The 12,050-nt window shown below is 38.9% G+C and overlaps 2 protein-coding genes across 2 annotated transcripts in view; one reads left to right on the top strand and one right to left on the bottom strand.

Annotated features, from left to right (window-relative positions):
• Window positions 1-3,307, bottom strand: part of kdm2ba (lysine (K)-specific demethylase 2Ba) — an 11,084-nt gene extending 7,777 nt beyond the window's left edge. The window contains exon 1 of the mRNA XM_023393928.2: window positions 3,157-3,307. Coding sequence (XP_023249696.1) covers window positions 3,157-3,210 — 54 coding nt within the window. The 5' untranslated portion in view covers window positions 3,211-3,307. The remainder of the gene's footprint in view (window positions 1-3,156) is intronic.
• Window positions 3,308-5,970: 2,663 nt separating this feature from the next.
• Window positions 5,971-10,668, top strand: LOC111645055 (calcium release-activated calcium channel protein 1-like). The gene is made up of 2 exons (XM_023394094.2): window positions 5,971-6,335; window positions 7,607-10,668. The coding sequence occupies exons 1-2, from the start codon at window positions 6,222-6,224 to the stop codon at window positions 8,153-8,155; spliced, it is 663 nt and encodes a 220-aa protein (XP_023249862.1). The 5' UTR covers window positions 5,971-6,221; the 3' UTR covers window positions 8,156-10,668.
• The last annotated feature ends 1,382 nt before the right edge of the window (window positions 10,669-12,050 follow it).

Consider the following 12,050-nt stretch of genomic DNA (forward strand, 5'->3'; position numbering starts at 1 on the left):
TTTGTCTTTTTTTGAAAAAAAAAAAAAAAAAAAAAAAAAAGACTCAAACAATTATTTTTAGTATCAATTAATCTGATGATCACCTTCCCAATCAACAGATTAATTGTTAAGACTGTAAAATATCAGAAAATTGCGAAAAAATAAGCTAAGCTCAAGGTGACATTTTTAAATGTTCAGTTTACAAAGATACAAATCAGCGGATAGCAGCAAATCTTCACATTTGACACACTGGAACCAACAAATGTTTGATATCGTGTTCTGAAAATAATTTGTATGGTCAATCAATTATGAAAATAATCAATTAATCGACAATTTTTCAGCTATGAATATCAGAATCTAAAATGGCATAAAATGAAACCATTGTGGAAATGATCAGATCCAAACCTGACCCACAGCTGCCACTTCTTGTATTCTACTTCTAGGTGAATTACGCATATATTGTATGTGTGACTCATAGGAGTAAATGAAAGAAAAGGTAACATGATGATTAAACTCATCTTACAAATTCATAACGGGAAAAGACACTCAGCACCCCCACACACATGTGCACACGTGCACACGTGCACACACACACACACACACACACACACACACACACACACACACACACACACATACCATCACCAGTCAGCTTTGAAACAATGACCCTAAATTCACATTTGTAATTTTCTCACATTTATTTTTACTCTCTTGCCTGTTGCCATGGCAGGATTGTGAAGTACTGTGAAAATAAGACAAATCATAGACCATTACAGTGATTCTTGTTCTAGTAGGAGAGGTTACCTTGGCAACACATTGGCCTTGCTGGTGGCAACTGTTTGAATATAGGACTGCAAGAGATGGATAAAAATAAGCTCACAGTGGAGGTTATGATTTAGTGTGAGCCTGTGAGCACTTTCCCAGTGTCATTTATTCTCATTCCACAACTGGTAAATACACGGCTGCCCACATATTACTGATAAATGTAGCTCTTTGAACAGTTATCACTCAGTTCATATTTATTTAATTTATTTATTTAACATTAGTATTTCATTAAATAGCTTTCAAGCACATGTTGATTTCATTTCTGGATATAAGTGCTGGAGCTCTATGGACATGTGAAACAGGCAAAACAAGACGGATATAAAACAAGATATTCCAGGCTAACGACAATCTAGACTATTGCTTTGTGAATGATACTACCTACAAAGAGAGGAGAAACCAGCCATTAATCTGTTGACTGTGAAAAAATAACCTACTCGGTATGTTATTAATGTTGCCCTGATTTTGTCAGGACATCCTCATAACAAGATGTTCCTTCATGTTTACCACAAACTGTCCTAGCACCTTTTTCCTCAGGAGGATTTTTGAAAGGCTTGTTTTTGAAATCTACAGTTTTATATCACTGAGTGTCTTTTAAATTGTATGTTTTTTTTGTCTCCCCAACACAATAGGTTGTTCATTGTCTGCTGTTGCTGATAGACAATTTGTTCAAAACATGGCTAAATCCATCTGACAGCTTTCCATAAATCCATCTGACTATGGAAATACGGGAGGTTGACATCAAAGACAGGACTGGTGCTGCTGCTGCTGCAGAGGTAGCTGTGACTGTCAACGTCACACTGTGTTTTTTAGTTCAGCTGCCTCATTATTTTCCTGACCTTTGTCTGACACAACTGCTTTTGTAATAGCTTACCTAAGTCAGGTTTGCAGTGCCTCTGAACAAAGCGTCCGATGAATTAAAGTGGCTATGTAAAGTTCTGATCACAACAAATAGTTGACGTTTCGTTCACTCACTTAACACCTCTGACCTCAGCTGGTGGCATCAAAGTGTGGCTATACCCAATTCAAAGCAGTCACTCTGCAGAGCGGGATCGCCAAAGCAACTACCACCTGACCCGTCTTTACTGTAACTCGGTGCAGTAATATGTCAGGAATTTGGGATTGGTTGCTGAGGCCTGTGAACAAAAACATGGCCTATATTCTGAGCGCAGTCTTCTGACTCAGCTTCAACGTGGATTTCAGTGGGAGGCGGTCACAAGGCTCATCATCTGCTGCTCATGTACAGTGGTCCTTAACACAGATAAAAGTGTGTGTTATTGTCTCTGAGAATGTGTCACAACACAAGGGCCCAAAATGTCCTCTCTGATGAGGAAGTGTTAATGGATGTTGTGGGTATAAACATTGTGTAAGAACAAGGAGCTGACTGTAGTGTCAACACTTCTCACATTTCTCCTGAATAGTACAGGCTAAATGTCTAATGGAGCTCAGTTAGAAAACATTCATGCTGTGGACCTTACTTATAGATGGACGTAATATCACATGCAAACTTGTCCTTAAGAACCTCATGATAAAACATGTTGAGTGTGACGTCTAACTTAAATCATCAGCTTTCTATAGTCCTCCTTCTGGTGGGAAACATGTGGACAAAACACAGCTGAAATCATACCAACCATAATTTTGCCAGGGGTTTGAGGGGGTCACTGGACCCCGGTTTGGGAACCCAACAGAAGCAGAGCCACTTCATTGTTCCCTCTCCCCATCCCCCTCCTCAGTCCCTGCTCCAACAACATTTTGCCTAAAGCCTCCTTAAAGGCACAGAGTGGTGGGGCAAGTTTAGGAAGTATGAGGAAATTAATCGCAAGCAAAGCAGTTATGGGACGTTAGTGTACACGAGTAAATCACAGCTTTTTACCAGCATGAAGTTGGATGGCCTTACAGCTAATGGAGTACACTGAGGTTCTGGCCACAGCCACGGATTTGTAACATTACTGGATGAAAGTGCTCTGTGTTAAGAGGTGGTCAGTACAAAATGGGTCAGTTGTGGCTAACATGATAGATGGTGTCCAAGGAGGAGAGGACACGGTGTGTTTGGACAATCAGGGTATCAATTCAGATAAGCAGTCCGACTCTATTTAACTGTAATATGTATTTAATGTTTAGCTAGGTGTTCATGTCTATAACCTGGTTAACTGTTGAAGAAGGTTTAAAGGACCTTTCTCCTTTCAACTCGACTAAAATACAGAGAAGAAGAGAAGCGGGTGAAAACCAAAACGTTAACCTGAAGCAACTGAAGGAAAAAAAACGTTCAGCTTATAAAAGGCTTCCTTTCACATAGCTCACTAAAACAACACACGCATACAGAGAGGTCACATTATGAAATGTAAGAGCTCTGACCTGCTCAGACTCTGAATCATATTCCTCGTCGTCTCCGCTCAATGACAAGGCCATGGTTCCTCTCTCTCATCGTTTGTGAACAGCACAGAAAACTAACATGGCTGAACAAGGCTCCTCCAGCTCACCCCCCCCCCAACCGTCCCTCCTCCACAACGACACAAGCAGCTGCTAGCTATGCTCACTGTGCCGCCTTCATGAACTATGGGAAACACCATCTTCCCGCTTACTTAATCCACCGACAGCATTCAGTCTACCGAACATCAGTCGAGCGTGAAAGCAATACGAGTCATTAAACTCATCCTTGAAATTAAAAATAGTATTTTAAATTAACAACATAAGACAAAAGGTGCGGTATATATAAAGTTTTGTCACTGTATAGCGTCGCAGAGAACTTGCCGTACGTTGCAACGGTTATTGACTTGGGTTTTAAATGCAGCATCAACGCAACAGGAAATGAAGATAAGCAGGCAAGACAAGAGCGTTCACTCCTTCGCATGTCTGTATTTGTTTCTGCTGTTTTTTTGTGGGACTTGTGAGTGACAGTACCGGTTACTTTTTTCAAATGTTAATTGTATTTATTTAAAATCTTAATCCCCAAAGGCTCAGTAGGTTACTAGTTGTTTTATACTCAAGGGCCCCCCCTTTAAAACCTCTGGGGTTAGGTTTGGTGTCAGTAATGATTATTCATGCTTTCTACATGTTACAGCTTGATGGCCAATCAGTGAAGTGACCTTTGACGGGCAAAGGACAAAGTCAGTCACCTGATCTCATTTCACCTGAGCAGGTGTTATAGGTGAGGTCAAGGCCAAGAGCTGAAGATGGCTGCAGCACATTTATCATAAGTAGGCTATTACAAGTGTCTGCTGATGTCTATGAGTTACAGATCTCAGCATTGATTGCATGAGATTTGCCACCAGATATTAAACATGTTGATATTGGTTTATAGTCAAATATATTTTATTTCTGTGAAAATGAAAACATTTACAATCAGCTCATACTACTCTCAAATTAAAGGCTACAGTCAGCACTTTAACCTTGTTTCATTTTAGATCTAATGCACTTGAGTACAGAGCCAACATACCAAGAGATGTGTCACTGACTCACTCAGGGCTGGACTGTATGATATAATGATAGTGATTTAATAGTGAATCATGTAAAAGCCAGATGTCAGAAGATGTCAAACTTTGGCGGCATCTGGTGGTAGAGTATCAAGAATGAGACAAGCAGCTTGTGCAGTGGAGCAACTACATTGCAACCATGTCAAAGAAATGTCCATGTAAAGGAGAATTTAATGTTTATTTCATGAAAAGTGATGTGAAGTGATATTAAAAGTTTTTTTTTTTTTCCCTCTAAATTTGCAGCTATTATTTTATCTAATAGAGGGTATGTTGATGTTACACACGCTCTCTTACTGCTGCACTGTGCTTGTCGGAAGGGCCCATTAATATTTCTGCCTCTGACCCCTTCAGAGTCTGGTGAATCTTGACTAAATCTAAACTGTGATAGATGGTTTGAACTCACAAGAGGAATTGCAATACATTATATGAGAGAGTAGCATATCTCTTGACAAAGTTGTGTGTGGCAGTGAGATCAGATTTCAATGTGCTTTAAATTAGAATTGGAAATTGTACACGTCTGGTTTCATGAGGGACAGTTATATGCCTGTTATGGTTAATCTGTGAATAATGCATAAAATGCACTTCTTCTATAGGCCTATCTCTGTAGTGAGTGGGGTTTTTCCTAGGGTAATGGGAAACATGTGCATGCATCTGTGTTTGCAAACACAGAAAAGCAAACATAAAACACAACGTGTTTTCTATGCTTTTTGATATTATACTGTAATCATAAATTTTCATCTCTGCTTCTTCTTCTATTTTGTGCTTGTCAATCCTCATGTGGTGAAGGACTGCTATGATGTTCTACTCCAGCTTTTGTCATTTACTGTCTCCATAGGGGCACCAGAAGCTTCTTTATTATTCAGCCACTGTCCAAACAGAACTGAACCAGATTATAGAGAGATGCTTATTAACATTAAAGTCTGCATGTATTCTCTGCTGTTGACTTGTGGGATTAAGTAGTGGTTACTTTGTTCGTTCTGTTGCGTCTAGTGTTCAGAAGTGTCAACTTACACAGGAAGGCCTGCAAAACCTCATCAGTAAAACAACCTAAAAGTAACAAAAGGACCTGCTAGTTCTGTGTTTAGACAGTTCAAACTGTCTTTTAGCTTTATTGTATTTTTAACTTTAATTGAATAGTATATCTGGGAGTTGGTGCCTGCAGTCTTGTATTTACCTTAATTATTGTCAAATAGATATATTGGCGTATTTTAATGAGGAGACAATTGATATTAATGATCTATTAAGTAATATCACAATATAATAGAAAATAGGCACTAATAAATAATTGATGATGTCACTATTGTGGTGTACATAAACACACTATTTTGTAACTTTTTCTTTCTCGATGGCGATAACAACTAAGAAAATGTACAGCGCCAGACTTCACATAGATTTGTGTTTTGTTTTTGTTTTGTTTATTTGCTTAATTTCAACCTCTGGTCTGAGATCATTTTCCGCAGTTTCATTAAAAACTGCTGACAGTAAATCCAGGAAACACTGTCACTCAAACATATACAACTTTGGGCGTCAGTAGCAATATGACACGAGATGTTACACTAAAGTGGATTACGCACTTTGGGTCTATGGATTGGGTTGACATATTATTCGTATAGGGAAATACTTTTCAGCTTCATCACGAACATTGTCTGTTACTGGCGCAAGGAGGCGAGCTCCTGCGGCTCTTGAGCAGAGCATTGGATTGTGGGTATCTTGTGTTTCCTGATAGACTCTGACAGACAGTCAGCTGCTGCGGGAAAGTTTTGACATAGTTTGATAGCTCTCTGTATCTACAGATAATTATATGTTATCGTGTTGGAACCTCATTCCCTCTGTGCGCTTATCATCGGACATCGATTATCATACTGTAAATCAATCCGGTTTATAGCTTTATGTTTATTTAAAAAAGAAAAAAAAGAAAAAGACCGGTCACTTGGAAGAACTTTCGGAATGAGTTTGAACGAGCACTCTTTGCAGGCTCTGTCATGGAGAAAACTCTACTTGAGTCGAGCCAAATTAAAAGCCACCAGCCGCACTTCAGCTCTGTTGTCGGGCTTCGCAATGGTGAGTTCGCCTCGACTCCGCTGGTTCTTGTTACAGTGTTAACTGCATGAATACACGCTCAGTTTAGGCCATCGGCATGTACCGCAGATACGTGACGCAGATTATTGTTTTCAAGCGCTGCGTCGCTCCTGCACACTAAAACAGGCCTAATGACGGCTGCTGTGCGCTGATATGAACTATCAACGACGCGTTTGTTTCCGTGAGGACACTGAGCAGCGAACGTGAAAACAAAAAGGTCACAACATCAGAAACAAAGGGTGGTCAGTGGGTTTAGTCAGGTGTGCCTTTGCGTGAAGTATCTCTCACGATGCAACGGTGCAGCACTAACGGACCGAGTGAAATAAGCAGTTTGTGTAAACTTCATAGCGCTTGCCACACGACTTCAAATCCGGTTTTATCTTCCGCGATAACAATTAGACCACACAGCAGCACTGCTGAGGCATCCACACACATTTTTCAACATACACATCAACACTACTTTAATAGCTTGTGCAAATATTTTTATTTGAAATTGAATTTAAAAAAAAAACAATGATTCCAATGCCATTACAATAATCAACAGTACACATTAAAGATTTATTGTGTATGCATTTACACAACATGTCATGCATTATCATACAATATAATGTTATAGTAATAATTTTCTCAGCCTTTAAAAACTTCTTACAAAAAGGTCTACATGCACATTCTTTCATTTACACCTACCACTGTATATACCAGACATTATATAATATAACAGACACAACTCAGCTCATTAGAATGACAACTAGGTCTATTTGTGAAAAAGTCTGTACTCTTTGTCATGTTTGGATCATCAGATGTTGTTTAATATTCAGTAAAACACCACAGCTGAGAACATTTTTATTATTACTTTTCATTTGGTTAATAAACTGCACATAGCTGCCTTTGCTGTATGGTGGAGATAGGGACAGATAGGGAGTGAGAGGGAGGGAGGGATCAAAATGGCTATTGTTTGTGTAAGGTATTTTACATTTTACAGCATTTAGTGAAATCAAACTGTCCCCACTGAGAGATCCTTGGTTGGCCTTGGATCTCATTGTGGAAAGCAATGCACATTCACAGTGCATGTACTGTAAACATAACAGTCTTATTTACTGTATTACTGATCCAGAACAGTACTACAGTACAGGATTATTTGCACAGTTGATGGTTTATATTAAGCTATTAGGTGGAGCAGAATAGATTTCCAGTGGTGTATTAGCCCTTGACAGTTGCTGTGTTGCAAACCCTTTCCTGTTTGATTTCCCCAGGTTGCCATGGTGGAGGTGCAGCTGGAGCGGGATTACAAGTATCCTCCAGGGCTGCTTATAGCCTTCAGTGCCTGCACCACGGTTCTGGTTGCAGTGCACCTCTTTGCCCTCATGATCAGCACCTGCATCCTCCCTAACCTTGAGGCCGTCAGCAACGTTCACAACCTCAACTCTGTCAACGAGTCTCCCCATGAGCGCATGCACCGCCACATAGAACTGGCCTGGGCTTTCTCCACAGTCATCGGTACCCTCCTCTTCCTCACAGAGGTGATGCTCTTGTGCTGGGTGAAGTTCTTGCCCCTCAAAAGCAACAAAGAAGAAAACAACGGCACCATAAGTTCTGGTGAGGCCGCAGCCATCGCTTCCACTTGCATCATGGTGCCGTTTGGAATTGTTTTTATCGTGTTCGCTGTCCACTTTTACCGCACACTTGTTAGTCACAAAACGGACCGACAGATCCGAGAGCTGGAGCAGGTCATTCGGCTCCAGAACCAGCTGGATCACAGGGCTGAGAATGACGACCTGAAGGCGGCTGTTCATTTCCCTTGATTATAGCCAATCAGCATACAACTACAGTGGACATTCAGCAGTGCTTTTATTGTGAAATCTCCTCTTAAAGCTTTATTTTTAATGTTTATAAACTGTGCTCAGATGCTTTTTTTTTTTTTTTCAAAATTGCAATCTTCATCTATCGAGTGTTGCAGCTTTCGACTCAGTCCACTTTTGGATAATGCATGTTCACCAACTGCTACACATTAGATATTAGTAAAATAGTTTTACTTTCACTTGAAAGTAAATCATTTGCTCTCAGGCGCTAACATATAAGTGGCTTGCAAAATGACACATCATATCATATTATAAAATTACACATTTTAAGGCTGAAGTCTCTAAAGAACTTTGTAATGTGAAAAATGTACTACATAATAATGAATAATAAGTTGTTGTTTAGTTGTAAACAACAGTACAAAACAGCACTTAATTTCTTAGGACTTAAAATCTTATTAAGATCCAGGTCTTGATCCAAACAATGGCCCTAAATTAAAGGTGCACTTCCTTGTTTGAATGTGAGTTAACACGGCCAGAACTTCTTCACAATATTCATGTAAAAGACGTCTGGTCTAAGTCCAGGTAGATGCTTCAGTGGTGCTGTTCTTTCTGTGGTTTTTATTAATTAACTAGTCTATTGAAGCCATCAAACTTAAGTTTATTCTGTGCTGCTGATGGAGGTTTACTGTAAAACTTGTCGCCATAGCAGCATCCACCTGAGGCTTTGTAGGGAGCATTACCAAGCCTATATTGTCAACACAGATGTTCATATTCAAGATGTGAATTGTCTGAATGAAATATCAGTTATATTAGAATCACTGCTTCCTTTAAAACCAAAATTATGGCACAAGTTGCATCATTTTAAAATATTTATTAGTCCTTAGTGCTTCGATTTGGCTGATACACGTGTCTATCCTCAATGGACTTAATGGTTGCTTATGGGATATATTTGTATTTTGCCCTAGTTTACAGTTTTAGGTTGTGTCAAAGGTTTGCAACTTTCCCTGTCCCGAACCAAGATTTTTCAGTCAGCATAGGAAAATTAAGCTTTGAGCAAAACATTGTTTAGATCTTTAACAAAAGAAATATGACATATTAATGTTAACATACATCAGTATTCATGTGTTATCTGAGGCAAAAGGAACTTCTCTTAAAAATAAATACTGGTCAGGGAATGCTTTTAACCAAATTGTGGTATTACAGTGCACATATTTTTATAGCAAGGGTTTGATGGGAATCAAAGTGAATATTTAAGGGCAGCATTTTGAGCCGGATGGTTACGTCTGTGTTTAAGACTCATTGTTCTTTTTTCAGAGGAGTCATTCTCTAGGAAACACAATCTCGGATAAAAAAATTGAGAAATTTGCTCGATCTCATGTTGCTTTTGCAATTATAACATATTGTAATCCAAAGAATAGTTACTGGTTTTGAAGAAGTATTTTTAAATGTGTTATTACAAAGCATGTGTGTATTGGAACTGTGTCTAAATTTGTATGTTTTGTACCTTTCATAGTTTACAAGTTTGAGCATGATCACTTTTAGGTTGTGGATTTTTTAAGGTGCGGAACATAGAGTGTGTTGTTTTTGTCCTGTGGCACATTGTTGAATTGTTCTACACGTGTTTGACAGTTTTCTTAACTTTTCTCTTGTAGTTAGTTTAAAATTAGTACATAAACTCAAAAGAAGAAATGTGTGCACACGGCATGTGTGATACTGCCATGATATATGAAAATTTTCATATCCCAAAATATGAATCCCTAAATATGTTGAATTAGCAAAACACAACATGAGAATATGTTTTGTCTTTTGGTCAGCAAACACAGTACAACCATTTCTAATCTATGCCATGAACATGAGTTTGAATATGTCTCATGTGATTTATATTGTAACATAATACCAAGGTAATGCAGCAGTCATTAGTGCCATGTCAGTTTTGTCTGTATTAGCCACCCCCTATACGTGTTTCATGATGAGTCATGGTAATGTAATACCATCTGTAGACCACAAGCTCCCTAAATTTGGATTCAAATTCTCCTGTGCAGATAGTAACATCTCTGGGACACGTAGCAGAGAACAAGGAGCCACGAGGGGTTGGTAACTCTCAGACTGTTTAGTAAAATGATCATTACCCTTCTCCACACTGTTGTTTGTCTTTATGACTTTGTTACAGGAACTAAATAGACAGGTTAATGCAGATCGACTGCACACACTCTGGTACACTTGTGATAGGAATATTCTCTATGTGCCTTCTTTAAACACAGATCAATGCAAGCAAAGGCAAGTTTCTTTGGTTCATTATTGTGGTTTATTTATTTAACCCAGTGTGTGGAATTGTATATAGACAGGTTCCACTGCTTGTGTGAATACACAGCTTCAAAGTGAATTATCAGCAAATACTGTATTTTGAAGTTTTACTTATGTGTGGTGTTAGCAGCTCAAGAAGCTGCAGCTCTTTTCACCTGGTAAGTCTCTCCAGGAAATTTGTTGCCAGTTTGAATAAAACACATTTAAGATGATATGTCAGTGTTTCATTTTTATTTGTATATTTGCATTAATAGAAAACAAAAAAAGTAAAAATAAACAAACCTACTGTATTTTCGCAGACAAATGTATTTTAAACCAGGAAGTCAAGAGTGAACCCACACAGGAAAAGTGTCCGATCATGCACTTTCAGTGTAGCCTACGCTTGTCAGCCAGTCAGAGCCATGAGTGTGCATCACAAGGGACAAGGGACACAAACTCCCCGCTGTCTGACTTTTTCCTGTGCTCTTGTGGCCATTAGTGCTTGTTTTGTTCCTTCTCTAAATCAGTCGTCCACATTTCCCCGGTATTTGGCAGAGCCTCCAGGTTCAGCACAGCACAGATTTTCCTTCTCGCTTCTTCACCCTGTCAGAACAGAGTTTTATTCCCACAGATATGTTACTTTCCAATGATTTCATCCTGTGATTACACACTAATATTGCTTCACAAAAGTAATCCTAACTACACATAGGTAACAGCAAATGGTCAGTGACAACTGTACAGTTGCACTCCACTGTGAGTCTCTCACCTCTGGAAAGACTCCTTTAGTGTAAACTGTGAGTAGCAAGGTTTTCCTTTCTCCAACAATAACAACCTTGAATTCTTCTTGCTGGCTGGTGTTTCCTCTGCTTGCTCCTTATCCTTTCCTGGTCATGTTTTTTGGAGAGACAGATGGTGATGGATGCTTCCAGGGAACTTCTGGTCCTGGCAGTGTATATTGTGTGCTGTAGAGATAACCCAGCAATAAACTGCTGTAGAAGCCCCGAAGAAAGGCTGCATTACTTACAAGTCAGTTTAACACCACCATGGGGGAGGGTTAGGGTTATGAACAGATGAAAAGTTTTGGAAATGCTTTCTGGGACATCACACTTTGAAACACACACAAACAAATAGTCCCACCTTCTCCTAATGGACTGCTCCAACTCCTGTCTGAATATCTCAAGTGTTTGAACAGCGTCATATGAACTTGTGTTAGCTACAACACTGCACTGAATGTCTAATCATTACATCTATAGCTCTTAGCTATCTATAGCTATCTAAAGCTGATTATTATTATTATATTTAACAACACTATCATATCATATAATTTACTATATATATTGTGAATTATATTGTTTTAAATACATTGTATTATTATATAGATATACACATACTAATTGATATGTAAATAGATATTCCAAATGTATTGTATCTACTGTGACTCTTTGAACTGGATTACCAGACACTACACTATGCAACTCATCTGCAACCCTTTCCTATGGAGACGCTAAATTCCAGTAAGGTGACATTTTTTATCTTGTGCACACAAAATAATTCATGATAAATTCGTATGAAGCTCTAATGACTTAAGATGCACACAGTCACCACATTATGGTGC

Source organism: Seriola lalandi, unplaced genomic scaffold, assembly GCF_002814215.2.
Source record: "Seriola lalandi dorsalis isolate HSWRI2012SDOR001 ecotype SW California unplaced genomic scaffold, Sedor1 jcf7180002054945, whole genome shotgun sequence".
NCBI lineage: Eukaryota > Metazoa > Chordata > Actinopteri > Carangiformes > Carangidae > Seriola > Seriola lalandi.

Bases quoted from the DNA above. Each gene is read 5' to 3' on its own strand.
- LOC111645055 (XM_023394094.2), top strand. From the start codon at position 6,222: ATGAGTTTGAACGAGCACTCTTTGCAGGCTCTGTCATGGAGAAAACTC. The intron at 6,336-7,606 runs GTGAGTTCGCCT...TGATTTCCCCAG, and splicing joins TGTTGTCGGGCTTCGCAATG to GTTGCCATGGTGGAGGTGCA.